General features: G+C 44.3%; 1 protein-coding gene across 1 annotated transcript in view; it reads left to right on the forward strand.

Moving 5' to 3' along the window:
* Window positions 1-16,228, forward strand: part of adgrd2 (adhesion G protein-coupled receptor D2) — a 151,835-nt gene that overhangs the window by 78,509 nt on the left and 57,098 nt on the right. Inside the window, exon 21 of the mRNA XM_073052585.1 lies at window positions 12,562-12,603. Within this exon, the coding sequence (XP_072908686.1) occupies window positions 12,562-12,603 (42 nt within the window). The remainder of the gene's footprint in view (window positions 1-12,561; window positions 12,604-16,228) is intronic.

Raw genomic sequence — 16,228 nt, forward strand, 5'->3', positions numbered from 1 at the left:
CCATTGCTTGGCAATGAGGTGCTGAGGTCATTGGATCTTGCAGGTTAGTAACAGCAGATGCCTGGTCTGTGAGCAAAAACTTGGCCTGAAATAGTTCTCACTTGATCGCAACATGAAGAGTGAGAACTGTAAACAGTTAGTTGTGGGTACATGTAACAAATTCAAGTTTATTGTCATTCAACCATATGCATGTATACAGTCAAATGAAACCATTCCTCTGGGGCTAAGGTGCTAAATTTTATTTTTTTTAATTTTAGAGATGCAGGGGAAACCAGGCCCTTTGACTTCACAGAACAATTTACAATCACCAATTAACCTACTAACCAGTATATCTTGGGACTGTGGGAGGTAATCGGAGCACCCGGAGAAAACCGGCTCTGTCACAGCGAGAGTGTACAAACTCTTTACAGACGGAGCCGGTGCTGGAATTGAACTCCAACTCTGAGACGCCTGAGCTGTAATAGTGCTACGCTAACTGCTAGACTACTGTGGTGCCCATTCACGTTCATGCACACAGCTAAACGAAACATCCTTCCTCTGGGGCCAAGGTGCAAAGCCCAGTTCATAGTTACACACACCACATAGAGTTTCGATCCAGCACATAAAGTCACAAAGTAATACTAGCACAAGTCCCTGAGTGGCCTGGCCTGACGATCAACAGGTTGACATAAAGTCTGAGGTGTATGTTTGTGTAAGACAGTATAGATAGATAGATAGATAGATAGATAGATACTTTATTCATCCCCATGGGGAAATTCAACATTTTTTCCAATGTCCCATACACTTGTTGTAGCAAAAACTCCTTACATACAATACTTAACTCAGTAATAATATGATATGCATCTAAATCACTAACTCAAAAAGCATTAATAATAGCTTTAAAAAAAAAAAAAAGTTCTTAAGTCCTGGCAGTTGAATTGTAAAGCCTAATGGCATTGGGGAGTATTGACCTCTTCATCCTGTCTGAGGAGCATTGCATCGACAGTAACCTGTCGCTGAAACTGCTTCTCTGTCTCTGGATGGTGCTATGTAGAGGATGTTCAGGGTTTTCCATAATTGACCGTAGCCTACTCAGCGCCCTTCGCTCAGCTACCGATGTTAAACTCTCCAGTACTTTGCCCACGACAGAGCCCGCCTTCCTTATCAGCTTATTAAGACGTGAGGCGTCCTTCTTCTTAATGCTTCCTCCCCAACACGCCACCACAAAGAAGAGGGCGCTCTCAACAACTGACCTATAGAACATCATCAGCATCTCACTGCAGACATTGAATGACGCCAATAATGCCACTGACACTAATAATAAAACAAGCAGTCGTATAAATATGTGAAAGAGCAGCAATAAAAGATGAAAAGTGACCAGTGTAGGATGAAAAACACAAGAAAATCTGCAGATGCTGGAAATCCAAGCAACACACACAAAATGCTGGAGGAACTTAGTAGGCAAGCCAGCATCTATGGAAAAAAATACAGTTGACGTTTCGGGCCGAAACCCTTCAGCAGGATCTGGTTTTGTCCCAAAACATTGACTGTACTCCTTTCCATTGATACTGCTGAGTTCCTCCAGCATTTTATGTAGGATGTGAGTGTGTATTAGGGAGTGGGGGGGTGGGGGGTGTTGTGGAGGAGGGCATTCAGACAAGGAGGTGCATGGAAACCCTTAACATAAGGATGGAATAATTCCTTATGAGCTAATTACATTTACAAGATTTGATATTCAAGGTTATTTATCGCATGTACAATACAGTGAAATGCACCGTTTGCATTAAAACCCACTAGACCTGAGGATGTACTGGAGGCAGCTGCCAAGTGCCAGCACACATTCTGGCATCAATGTCCCATAGCCACAATGCTCAACAGAACAATACGAAACACAACAAGCAACAAAACAACAACAGCAGAACAAGACCCATTCCTCTCTCCCACCCACACTCATACTCAGTCCTCTAACCCCACTACAGGCCATCTTCCAAGGCCTCCAGCCTCCAGCAAACTCAGATTCAGACTTAAGCTTGCAGGCACTGGGCCTTTGTCTGGCCGGGTGGTCAACAGAGATTCACAAACTTGGAGTTCCAGACAATGAGTCTCGACTTCCGGACTACCAATTCAACCCTGGAGTCCACCCGGATCCTTGGCTTCAACCGCAGGACCCACCGATCACCAAACACTGGGCCTCAAACTCCGTTCTTGCTGATCCGTGAACCCGTTTGAGGGTGGGGTGGTCATCAGGCCTCATTCCTCCTGCCTGCACAGAGCAGACAGATCCCTCCCTCGATTCTCACGCCCACCAAAGCCAGCGTTAATGCAGCCCCTGAAATTCTGGTGCTTTGCACAGTTTTCAAGTTGTTACTGTTTTCCTGAACTGACTGGCTGACTGTGGACTCACTATCAGAGACTCGGTGGAGCGTGTTCTGCGTCTTACTTGTTTTTTAAATGTTTGTATTTGCCTTTTTTTTGCACATTGGATGTTTATTGGTCTTCGTTGTGTGGGATGTTCTTCTGGGTTTCTTTGTTCTGTGGCTGCCTGCAAGGAGACAAATCTCAAGGTTGTATATTGTATACATACTTTGATAATAAATGTACTTTGAACTTTGAACTTTTAAGTAATGGAGCAGAGGTCAAGAGGGATTGAGGTTAAAGCCCAAACTGTAGACAGGAGATAAACTCTAAAACAAAAGCCTTAGAGAGTTTTGTGTTGGAAGGAAGCTCGCTCATCAGGAAGAAGCTGTGGGATATTCTGGGAGCAGCCCACAGGTATCGGCACACGTCTGGTGCCAATATAGCATGCCCACATCTTACTGATGGCAATCTATACATCTTTGGAATGTGGGAGGAAACCAGAGCTCCCAGAGGAAACCCACGTGGTCACGGGGAGAATGTAGAAACTCTTTACAGACAGCGGTGGGAATTAAACTCAGGTTACTGACGTTGTAAAGCATTACAAATCAAGTCAAGTTTATTGTCATTTCGACCATAAACTGCTGGTACAGTACACAGTAAAAATGAAACAATGTTCCTCCAGGACCCTGGTGCTACATGAAACAACACAAAACTACACTGGACTATGTGAGACAACTCAAGGCTACACTGGACTACGTATAACAACATAAAAACTGCACTAGACTACAGACCTGCACAGGACTACATAAAATGCACAAAACAGTGCAGGGCAGTACAATAATTAATAAACAAGACAATAGGCACAGTAGAGGACAAATTACAATATAATAATAAATGACGTAGATGTCAGTCTAGACTCTGAGTATCGAGGAGTCTGATGGCTTGGGGAAAGAAACTGTTGCACAGTCTGGTCGTGAGAGCCCGAATACTCCGGTACCTTTTGCCAGACGGCAGGAGGGAGAAGAGTTTGTGTGAGGGGTGCGTGGGGTCCTTCACAATGCTGTTAGCTTTCTGGGTGCAGTGTGTGGTGTGAATGTCTGTAATGGGGGGAAGAAAGATCCCGATGATCTTCTCAGCTGACCTCACTATCCGCTGCAGGGTCTTGTGATCAGAGACAGTGCAATTTCCAAACCAGGCAGTGATGCAGCTGCTCAGGATGCTCTCAATACATCCTCTGTAGAATGTGGTGAGGATGGGGGGTGAGAGGTGGACTAACCACTACACTACTGAGCAGCCCTAATCCAGTTCATGATGGATTTTCTTCCATTTTGATTTATTATCTTGAGCAGCAGCTGCCATTTACTTTCTTTGCCTACATGAGTTCTGCTGAGCTCTAAATTAACTCAGCATTTGCTGGTGTTCTGTTTTACCAGTGGCTTATGAATCACTGTTCCCTCTGAGCTGTGCATATGCACGGCCATGTGGTAACTTAAATGCCTCCATGCACATAGCCTTTGTTTCCACACTGCTGGAATTTGTTTTTATACAATGTAATTTAATTTTGAAATTGTGCTAAGATAATTTTGACATCTACAAAATACCCAATAATTAATCATGTTAATGAATATAATCCATAAATTTTCTAAATAATATATGTACCACAACCTTTACTTTGAAACGTTTTAGAGCTTCAATGTATTTACCCTGTCAGCGTTTCAAGTTGCAGCACTTACAAATTGTAACAATGTACACAGAATGGAAGTCAGTAGATCATTGTTAACAAACTGCTGGCCCAATAAACGCTGAAGACGTCTACAAAAAATAAAATAATTCGAAGAGCCGCGCTGTTTTCGGGCAGCTTAAACATTTCCTGCTCAGAGCAATAGCTAGTCTTTGTAGCTATATAAAAAAATAGAGGGAACATTGATTGCAATTGGGTGTAGGTGATTGCAGAACTGGTAATGGAGTATTGGCTTCATACAGCACAGGAACAGGCCTCTCAGCCCACCAACTTTGTGCTGGCCATCGATTACCTGTTTACACTAATCCTATCCTAACCCCTTTTTTATTTTCCCATATTCCCATCAACTGCCCCCAGATTTTACACTTCACCCACATACTAGAGACAATTTACAGTGGCCAGTTAACACCAACACACACATCTATGGCACCTCTATAGGTCTAGTTTTAAAGACAAGCTATGTTTGTAACATTAATATCAAAATATCAAGAGAACTGCATTGTTTTTGTCAGCGACCTACACAATTCGAGAAGTGCTGGAGGCAATCCCCAAGCTTCGTCTTGCTTCTGGCGCCAACACAGCATGCACTTTACTAACCCTAACTCATGCATCTTTGGAATGTGGGAGGAAACCGGAGCATCTGGAGGAAATCCAAGTGGCCACAGGGAGAATGTACAAAACCCTTACACACAGAGGCGGGAAACTGAGTCTAGGTCATTGGTGTTGTAATAGCATTATGCTAAACGCGCATCCCGTTTCTGACATGGAAAAGGAAATTCTCAATGAAAGAAAGCAAAGTATTATGACGCTAGGGGTTTTGGTTAAACTGAACTTCAACAGTGGTGTTACAAGCCTGCTTTCACATGAGAGTATCAGGGGCAGATCCTGCTTTGGAAATGTTGTCGGAGTTTCTGGCCAAGTGTCAAATGTACAGTTTAAATCTTCAGGAACAACTACAAGCAGCCAAGAAGTATGATGTTCTTTTGCATATTTAAAGTGTTATCACATAGAGATTTACCATTAGCAAAGAGCAAAGTTTGATAGCATTCCTTCTGGGGTATTATTAGTTTTGAAGTAATACATTTTGTAATAAGCAAAATCTATAATTAGAACACAGAGCAGTCCAAATTTCAAAGTAAATTTATGATTGAAGTACATATATGTCACCGTATACAACCCTAAGATTTGTTTTCTTGCAGGCATTCACAGTAGAACAGTGAGATAAAATAGAATCAATGAAAAACCACACAAATAAAAACTGACAAACAGCCAATGTGCAAAAGAAGACAAACTGTGCATATCATCATCACGTACCATACTCTGCCAGAGTCTCGGCGACCACTTTCTTCCACTGCGATCTGTCAGCAGTCAAACCTCTTGCATCTCTGGCGGTGAGGCTGGTCCACTTCTTGATGTTGTCAATCCAGGTTGTCCTCTGTCTGCCTCGGGAGTGGCTTCCTTCTACTCTGCCTTCAAGCACAGTGTGTTCCAGTGTGTCATCAGTTCTTGAGATGTGTCCAAAGTAACAAAGATTCCTTTGGATAAGGGTTCCCAGAAGTATTGGATTTGTGCCAATCTTTTCTAGGATGAAATTGTTGGATCTCCTTTCAACGTATGATACCCTGAGGATCCGTCTGTGTGTCCACATCTCAAATGCTGTCAACTTCTTTTCATCAGCTGTTTTTAGGGTCCATGTTTCACAGCCATATAGGGTTACTGGCCAGACGAGACTCTTGAGGAGGCGTATCTTGGTGTCAATGCTCACAGATCTATCTTTCCAGATGTTCCAGAGTTTGGTAGTGCTTGTGCGTGCCATTGCTAGCCTTCGCCTTATTTCCTTGCTGCATTCGTTTGTGTCATTTAGTTCTGCACCGAGGTATATAAAGGAGGACACTTGTTCGATCTTGTTGTTTCCGATGATGTCAGCTTGAATTGCAGTTTTGCTTATCACCATAACTTTGATCTTTTTACCATTTATCAGCAATCCAAATTCAGCAGAGACTTTTGCAACATTGTTGAGTAGTGCTTGTGGGTCTTCTTCTGTTGTGGCTAGCAGGGCTGCGTCATCCGTGTATCTCAAGTTACTGATGGTTCTTCCTCCTATTTTGTCCTAAGTTGTCTCATGATCATCTCGGTGTAGATGTTAAAAAGGTGTGGAGAAAGGATGCAGCCTTGGCGGACTCCTTTCCCATTGCAGAACGATTCAGTCTCGCCAGATGTGGTCTGAAGGCTGGAGGATTGAGTAGCATACAGTGTTTCTGGAAGAGCCACTAGGTGTGGTGCCACGCCCCGTTGAAAACTGTGCATAAACAAATAAATGGAAAAACAGATAGGTAAATAAAGAAATCAATATATAGATAAATAAATTGATAGATGACTAATTAGACAAATAAATAAACAATCAAACAAGCAGGTAAGGTATTCTGAGGTTGAATAGAGCGGCATTTTGAAGGAACCTCAGAATAGAGGGATGCCCATTTAGAACGGAGATGGAGAGAAATTTCTTTAGCCAGAGGGTGGTAAATCTATGGAATTTTTTGCTATGAATGGCTGTAGAAATCAGATCATTGGGTATATTTAAACCAGGGGTTGATAGGTTCTCGGTTAGTCAGGACATTAAAGATTATGGGGAGAAGACAGAACAATGAGGTTGGGAGGTAAATGGTTCATCTATGACTATGGCAGAGCTGCCTCGATGAGCCAAGTATCCTATTCTGCTCCAGTGTCTTATAGACTATAAATCAATAAATAGATACTGAAAATATGAGTTGTAGAGTCCTTGAAAGTGAGGCCATAGGCAATATACAGGCCTTTCGGCCCACAATGATGTTTTGACCTTTTAACCTACACCAAGATCAATCTTGCTCTTCCTTCCCACATTCGATTGCATTGTTAATTGTCTAATAATTCACAATAACGTTCTAAAATTTAAATAATGACATTTGGTACACAAGGTCTGGAAGTGATTATTTTAGACATCATCTTCAGCACTACTAAAAATATGTTAAATCGTTGATGTATTGCCTGCCAAAGTTTAGAAAAGGCTTTTCTTAAAATAAGGAGGGACAGGGTAAGGCCCTCCAGTTTAGCACAACAGTCTGGCACTTTAAATGTTTGTATTAAAGCTGTTTCTGTCAGTGGATCCCATGAATGTTCCTGCAGGATGGAGCTTTGTGTGGGAGTGACATTTCCATCTCGAGAGAGAAGGCAGAAAGCACATCTGTTGCTGACTGGGTATTCAGTGTGGCCCTAAAGATGTCTGTGACCCTTTCTGCCCTGCTCTGCTGCAAGTTGGAGGAAGCAAATTATAATTGAATCCCGATAAACACTGAATTTGTTTGCCAAAGAATGCTTCATTTTACCAGGCATTCGCTTTGATCAGAATTTTTATAAAAACAGCAAAACGAAGCAGTTATTTCTTCCACCTCCCCCACTTTCCCTTTTTTCATTCACATTCTCGCTCATTCTCTTCTCCTCTGGTTCCCCTCCTCCTGCCCTTTCTCCCATGAACAACTGTCCTTGTCTATCAAATTCCTTCTTCATCCACCCTCCTTCACCCATCTACCTCCCCACTCACCTGGACTCGCCTATCACCTGCCAGCTTGTACTCCTTCCCCTCTCCCTAACCACTTTCTTATTCCAACTTCTGCCCATTTCCTCTCCTGTCCTGATGAAGGTCTCAGTCCGAAGCATCCACTCATTATTCATTCCCATCGATGCTGCCTGACCTGCTGAGTTCCTCCAGCATTTTGAGTGTGTTGCTCTGGATTTCCAGCACCTGCAGAATCTCTGGTGTTTAGGGTTAGCTACATCTTTGTACTGCATCACAACTGTCCAATCAAAATTAAATAGAACATTCAACTAGGATATCAACTTTGACCTGCATATTTTATTATGAAATCAATACGTTAAGGGTCAACAACTTTCTTTGCCATATACAGTGTATTTATATGTATTAGGAATGGGTGTAGTGTGTGGGTCAGGACACAACATGTAACAAAACAATAACATTCAACAATTTTTTAAAAATAAAGTTAGAAGTATGGCTATGGAATAAAGTATGCATAAATACATAAAAAGCATTTGCAATGTAAGCAGCATCATAAACAGTGGTTTGAAGTGTTTACAGTGCATTGTAGTGATTGAGGTAATAGATAGAGAGGGGCGTGGTGGGAGTTAACTAGAATGGTTGATCAGATTAACTGCCAGGGGAAAGAAATTTTTAAGATGGTGTAAAGTTTTTGTTTTAATAGCCCTACTGCACTTTGCAGACGGGAGCCTTTGGAAAAGGCAGTTTGCTGACTGGGTAGTCAGCACTATTATAATGAAGCGTGGTTCTTAATTCTAAGAGTAAGCAAAGCAGATTTAAGCACCAATAAAGAATTTACAATTAAATCTCTGATTCTGATGGGAAAGATGTTAAAGGGCAACGGTTTTCAACCGGTGATTATTTGATGAGCTGTGATGTTGCTTATAACATTGGTGAGGTCTAATTTGGAGTATTGTGTGCAGTTTTGGTCACCGACCTACAGGAAAGATGTAAATAAGGTTGAAAGAGTACAGAGAAATTTTACAAGAATGTTGCCGAGACTAAACCTAAGTTATAAGGAAAGATTGACTAGGTTAGGACTTCAGAATACAGAAGATTAAGGGGGGATTTCATAGATGTATGCAAAATTATGAGGGGTATAGATAGGGTTAATGCAAGCAGGCTTTTTCCACCGAGCTTGCATGAGACTAGAACTAGTGGTGATGGATCAAGGATGAAAGGTGAAACTTTAAGGGGAACAGGAGGGAAACAGAGCTTTGACCAGAGGCCAATACAGACATCGAAAGTTATAAGAGGAGGGGACTTTAATCTGGTCCACTTCCCAAGGATAAAAGGCAGCCAGGAGTCAGTATAGTGAATAGAGCTTTGACAAGTGACCAGTCAGGGTTTGCGATTCATTAGCAAGAGTAAATTAAAGGAAGGCGGGGAGAGTGCAGTGGCCATGGTTGGAGTGGACATAGTCAGAGTGGTGATCTTAAGGCTTCAGCTCCTCGTGGCTTCAGTCAGAGAAAGCAAATGAAAGAACAGCTCAAGTTCTTATATCTGCTCAACTAGGACAGTAGAGCTCACAAGAAGGATAGTGGAATGCTCCTCTTGCTGGATCTGGGAAGGCAAGGAGACCTCCAGTGTCCCTGATGACTACAACTGCGAGACGTGCATCCAGCTGCGGCTCTAACAAACCATATTAAGCAGGTGGAGTTGGAACTGAATGAACTCTGGATCATTCAAGAGGTTGAAGGGGTGATAGATAGGACACATGAAGAGGAGGTTACACCCAAGGTGCAGGACACAGGAAACTGGGTGACGGTCAGGAAGAGGAAAGGGGTTAAGGAGCCAGTGCAAAGTACCCCAGTGGCCACATCCGCCCGCCCCCCCCCACCCCCAACAACAGGTACTTCACTCTGGATACTGCCGGGGCGGATGACCTAACAGAGGAAAGTCACAGTGGTCAGGTCTCTGGCACCGAGTCTGCTTCAATGACTCAGAAGGCAAAGGGGAGAAGAGGCACTCTGTGGTCATTGGGGATTCGTCAGCTAGAGGAACAGACAAGATTCCCGAATGGTAACCTGGGTGCCAGGGTCAGGGATATCTCAGATCGAGTCCTCGACAGTCTTAAGTGGGTGGTGAACAGCTATAAATCATGGTCCAATGACACGGGTAGGACAAGTGACAAGGTTCTGCACAAGGAGTTCAGGGATTTAGGTGCTAAGTTAAAGGACAGGACCTCTGGGTTTGTGGTCTTAGGTTTGCTACCCATGCCACGTGCTAATGAGGCCAGAACTAGGAAGATTTGTGTATAAGATGATGAGAGGGATGGATCGTGTGGATAATCAGAGGCCTTTCCCTGGGGCTGAAATGGCTAACATAAGAGGGCACAGTTTTAAGGTGCTTGGGAGTAGGTACAGAGGAGATGTCAGGGGTGTTTTTTATGCAGAGAGTGGTGAGTGCGTGGAATGGGCTGCCGGCGACGGTGGTGGAGGCGGATACAATAGGGTCTTTAAAGAGACTCCTGGACAGGTATATGGAGCTTAGAAAAATAGAGGGCTATGGGTAACCCTAGGTAATTTCTAAAGTAAGTACTGTACATGCTTATTATACAGTTTAATATGTGGCTAAGGAGTTGGTGTAGGGGGAGTGGCATAAGATTTTTGGATCATTCCAGGGAAGGTGAGACCTGTACAGAAGGGACGGTTTGCACCTGAACTGGAGGGGGACTAATACCCTAGCAAGAAGGTTTGTTAATGCTGGATGGTGGGGTTTAAACTAGAGTTGCAGGGGATGGAAACCAGAGTGTCAGAACAGTTAGTGGAGAGGTTGTGGAGGCAGACGTTCGTAAGATCTCAGACAAAGTTAGGAATCAAAAGGTTGAGCATGGTGTGAATAGTGTCTTAAACTGCCTAAATATCAATGCAAGAGGTATCGCAGGGGAGGTGGATAATAGTGCTGAAGATGACGTAGCTGGTTTACTAACAGAGGCAATGGGAGGAGAGGCCGTTGACGGGGCAAAATTGCAGTCAACGGGATGAGCTGCAGCATAAAAGGTGGACAAAATCGAAAAGGGTGAATATAGGACTGAAAGTGTTATCTTCGAATACGTGCAGTGTACAAAATAAGGTAGATGACCTTGCAGCTCAGTTGCAGATTGGCAAGTATGAACCCTTGTGCAGGGTTCCCTAAAAGTTAACTTGCAGTTTGAGTCTGTGGTAAAGATGGCAAATGCAGTGTTAGCTTTAATTTCAAGAAAATCAGAATATAAAAGCAGGGATGTAATGTTGAGACTTTATAAAGCACTGGCGAGGCCTCACTTGGAGTTTTGTGAGCAGCTTTGGCCCCTTATCTTAGAAAGGACGTGCTGAAACTGGAGAGGGTTCAAAGGAGGTTCACACAAATGATTCCAGGATTGAATAGCTTGTCCTATGAAAAGCATTTGATGGCTCTGGGCCTGTATTCACTAGAATTCAGAAGAATTAGGGGTGACCTCATTGAAACCTATTGAACGGTGAAAGACCTTGGCAGAGTGGATGTGGAGAGGGTGTTTCCTGTGATGGGAGAGTCTAGGACCAGAGGACACAGCCTCAGAATAGAGGGGCGTCTTTCTAGAACAGAGGTGAGGAGGAATTTCTTTAGCCGGAGAGTGGTGAATCTGTGGAATTCTTGCTGCAAGCAGCTGTGGAGGCCAAGTCTTTATGTGTATTTAAGGCACAGGTTGATAGATTCGTGTTGGTCAGGGCATGGAAGGATATAGGGGAGAAGGCAGGAGATCAGGGCTGAGAGGAAAATTGGATCAGCCATGATGAAATGATGGACTAAATGACTTAATTCTGCTCCTATATCTTATGGTCTTATGGAAACTTCTTCACTCAGAAAGTCATGCCGGTGTGGAACGAACTGCCAGTGCAAGTGGTGCATATGAGCTCAGTTTCAATGTTTTGGCCAGTACATGGATGGCAGGGGAATGGAGAACTACGGTCTGGGTGCAGTTTGATGGGACTAGGTGTTTTAAATGGTTCAGCATGGACTAGATAGGCTGAAGGGCCTGATTCCATGCTGTACTTTTCAGTGACTCTATGACTGTCACTAGCAATTGTGGCAGGCTGGGGAGCTGAGTGAAGCAAGGGAACGTCTGATGAGGATACATAAGGACATAAAGACTCAAAGCAAGAGAGGGCAGTATTCGTCCCCCAACCTCACCCCACCGTTCAGTAAAATCCTGTGCCTTAAGTAGGCTGTCTTGCCCATTCTCTGTTTCCCCTTCTGCCCACAAAACAGTTGAATTTCTACTTTAAATATACTTTCAATATGATTATACACTCAGTGGACACTTTATTAGGTACACATCTAATAAAGTATATTTTATTTGTTAATGCAAATATCTAATCAGTCAATCACGTGGCAGCAGCTCAATGCATAAAAGCATGCAGACATGATCAAGAGGTTCAGTTGTTGTTCAGACCAAACATCAGAATGGGAAAGAAATGTGATCTAAATGACTTTGACCACAGAATGATTGTTGGTGCCAGATGGGGTGATTTGAGTATTCAGAAATTACTTATCTCCTGGGATTTTCATGCACAACAGTCTCTGGAGTTTACAGAGAATGACGCAAGAACAAAAAAAATCCAGTGAGTGGCCGTTCTGTGGGTGAAAAAGTCTTGAGAGAGGTCAGAGGAGAATGGCCAGACTGGTTCAAGCTGACAGGAAGGTGACAGTAACTTAAATAACCACATGTTACAACAGTGGTGTGCAAAAGAGAATCTCTGAATACACGTCAAGTTGAACTCTGAAGTGGATGGTCTCCAGCAGCAGAAAACCACACCGGGTTCCACTCCTGTACCTAATAGAGTGGCCACTGAGTGTACTTTAGTGCGTTGTCTGTAAGGCAAAATATGGCCAATGTGTGCTTAAAAACCTGTTTATTTTTGTTCTATTATAGGGTCTCTACATATTCCTGGTGTATACTCTGTACAACAGTGAGGTATGAGACATCTTTATGTTGATATCTTTTCTACGTGGTCAGTTGAACACACATGTGGTATTGGTAAGAAGATGGATTATGTAAACTACTGGAAGAGTGAAACAATTTCATTTTTAAGCTTTTAAGTTCTATGCCAACTAGAAATTCATCCCAGAATCTCCTTTACAAGTTAGGTCCCATTTCTGAGCTTCAGGAGCAGTTCACAGGAAATGACTGGAGATAATTTCCACTGAGGAGTTGTCAGTTTCAAAGCCTTGGTACCGCAGGTTGTCCGCCATATCCGACGATAACGGGAAACCTGTGCGGAGAGTTTTTGGCACAGCATGGTGATGTGGTGGTCAGCTCAGCGCTTTGCAGTACTGGTGGCCCTGGTTCAATACCCACCACTGCCTGTAACGAGTCTGTACATTCTCCCCATGACTGTGAGGGTTTCCTCTGGCTGCTCCAGATTCCTCCCACATCCCAGAGACGTACAGGTTTGAAGGTTAATTGGTGATTGTAAATTGTCCCGTAATTAGGCCATGAATTAGGGTTGCTGGGTGGTGAAGCTTGAAGGGCCAGAGGGCCTGTTCTGTGCTGTATCTCAATAAATAAATACAAATAAAAGCCGTTGCACTGGGGGAGTTCCACTCCGTCGACCTCGGAAATCCGGGTCCAGTGGTACGAGTGGTCTTCACAACTGGGGCCTTCCTTGGTCGCAGTGGTCGACCATGATATCTTCTGTGCCTCATCATGCCCTTCGGCCTCCATAGAGCATTGCAGAACCGTCTTCCTGGCTGTTGTGTTGACCTCAACTGCCCAGTGCACACCAGAGCTGGATCGGCATGCTAGGACAGGGATGTCCCTCTCTCACTGGGGTATCAGCCCATATGGCTATCCTCACCTGGTTTAGCCCACCTGTCGAAGGGGTGTACCAGGGTGCAAGCTACTACTTGGAGCCACAGGTGAGAACTGTGTGTCCAGTGGGGACCAAAAGTGAGTGAGCTGCCCCAGAATGGACATGACAAGCCCCTTACCAGAGGTGCTACCCCTACCTGGACATCCCACACACTCGGAAAGCCTCAGTACATCAGACCATAAGATGTAGGAGCATAATTAGGCCATTCAACCCATCAAGTTTGCTCTACCATTCCACCTTGGCTGACTTATCAACCCTCTCAACCCCTTTCTCCTGCCTTCTCTCTGTAATCTTTGACTTGTTTTTTTGAGGTTTCCATCTTTATATTACTTGGAATTAGCTAGATCTCTGTCCTCTCATGGGAAGTCATGCCTCTGGCAAGGTCAGTGCCAGGCACTCAGTCACACCTCACCCTTCCCCTCCCATCTATTGCCCTCAATGTTGGTAGTGCTATGGCAGAGTGATACAATGCATGATCTGCTGACCCCTTCCAGACAGCCACGTGGCTGGGGGTCTGGACTCATGTGTGGACCAGACAGGGGAAGGACAGCAGTCTTCACTTCCAAGGTCTACAATGGATGAGACTATCTCAGCCCTCGCCTGTCCCTTTCTGGGTGTGAATGCGATTGGAATCTATGTGGCATTCTGGGTCACACATAATGATGCGGAACCTGTGGTTGTAAATCCCACGATGTGACATTGAAGTCAGTCAGGCTATCCACTTACTGTAGCAAGGAATGATGGGAATCCTTTCAAATGGCAGCCTGCTTCGTTGAAGTCCACCGGTGTGGCTCACAGACCTCTGCTCTCCGACCTCACAGAGTCGGTGCTACAGATGGTACTGTAACTGTGGAACCCCATGTGCTGGCTCCTTCACCTGCTGAGGAGCTAATGCACAGGGTATTTTCATTTTATCTAGAGATTTGACACAGTAACAGGCCCTTCTGGCCCACCGAGCCCACGTCACACAATTGCACCCATAAGACCAATGAAGCTACTAGACCTGTCAATCTTTTGAATACAGGAGGAAACCGCAGCACCTGAAGGAAACCCACAGGGCCGTGGGGAAAGCCTGCAAACTCCTTACGGACAGAAGTGGAATTAAACCTGGGTCGCTGGTGCTGTAATAGCATTCCAGCAAGCTTAGGATATTCTCTATGGAGATACTTTGCAGAAAGCTGAGAGTGGAGTGGGAAGGTAAACGTGTTTGGCGGTGGGATCTCATTTAAGATGGCGGAATTTACAGAGAATGATGTGCTAAATGTGGAGGCTCGTGGGTTGGTAGCTAAGGGCAGGAGGAACTCCATCCCTGTGCATTGTGGTGGGAACGTAGACGTCCAGGAAATGGAGGAGATATGGGTGAGGGTAGTCTATGGGGATACTCCTTCCTGGCCAACTCTTTATCCCCCACAATCCCCGTTGGTGCTCTGATCATCATCATCATCATTATGTGCCGTGTTGTTGATGTTGGTGATTAAGATCTATGACCATGATTATCCTTGGCAAATTTTTCTACAAAAGTGGTTCGTCATTGCCTTCTTTTGGGCAGTGCCTTTACAGAGAGGGTGACCCCCCCCCGCAGCCATTATCAATACTCTTCAGAGATTGTCTGCCCGGCGTCAGTGGCCACATAACCGGGACTTGTGATCTGCACCAGTTGCTCATTCGATCATCCTTCACCCTGACTGGGGGGGCTAAGCAGGTGCAACACCCTGCCCAAGGGTGACCAGCAGGCTAGCAGAGGGAAGGAGTGCCTTTGATAGAGATGTATCTCCACCCTTCCACTCAGGTGCCCAAATGCAATCCTTAAAAGGTACGCACCTATTCGTACATGAACCTCGTGTGTCTCAGACACTGAATTCAAATGCTGTGATGTGGTTGCCTAGATATTCGTTGGTGGAATAGGCTCACTGTTAGTGCACATCCTTAATAGACAATCGGATACATCAAAAGGAAAAGTTTAGCTATGTGTGTCAATGACAGGTAAGTTAAAAATGTGATACTGTGACTTTATAAGGCCACCCTTGGAATATCGTGAGTTCCATATTTTAGGTCCCATATGTAGGAAAGAACTGGCTGACATTGGAGATGGTCCAGATGAGGATCACAAGAATGATTCCAGGAATGAAAGGGTGAATGTTGAAGACCATTTGATTGCTCTGGATTGTACTCACTGGAGTTTAGAAGAATGATGGGGAATCGCATCAAAACTTAACAAATATTGAAAGGTCTTGATAGAGTGGATGTGGAGAGGATGTTTCCTATAACGGGATGTTTCCTGGAACCAGAGATTGCAGATTCAGAGTAGAGGGACATCCATTTAGAACAGAGATGAGGAGGAATTCCTTTAGTCAGAGGGTGATGAATCTGTGGAATTCATTGCCACAGACGGCTTTGAAGGCTTAGCCATTGGGTATATTTAAACTGGAGTTTGATAGGCTCTTGATTAGTAGGGATATCAAAGTTTATAGGGAGAAGGCTGAAGAATGGGGGGTGAGAGGGAAAATAAATCAGCCATGACTGAATAGCAGAGCAGACTCGATGGGCTGAATGGCCCAATCCTGCTCCTATGTCTTATGGTCTAAATGGGACCTGATTAGTTGGGTCAGTACAGACCAGTTGGGCCAAAGGGCCTGTTTCTGTGTAGTATAATTCTCTGAGTTTGATATCTGATTTCCTTCTCCCACCCCCACTCCGGCAGAATAGGCAGCAGGTTCCCACTTGGTT

The sequence above is a fragment of the Hemitrygon akajei genome, chromosome 7 (assembly GCF_048418815.1).
Source record: "Hemitrygon akajei chromosome 7, sHemAka1.3, whole genome shotgun sequence".
Classification (NCBI taxonomy): Eukaryota; Metazoa; Chordata; class Chondrichthyes; order Myliobatiformes; family Dasyatidae; genus Hemitrygon; species Hemitrygon akajei.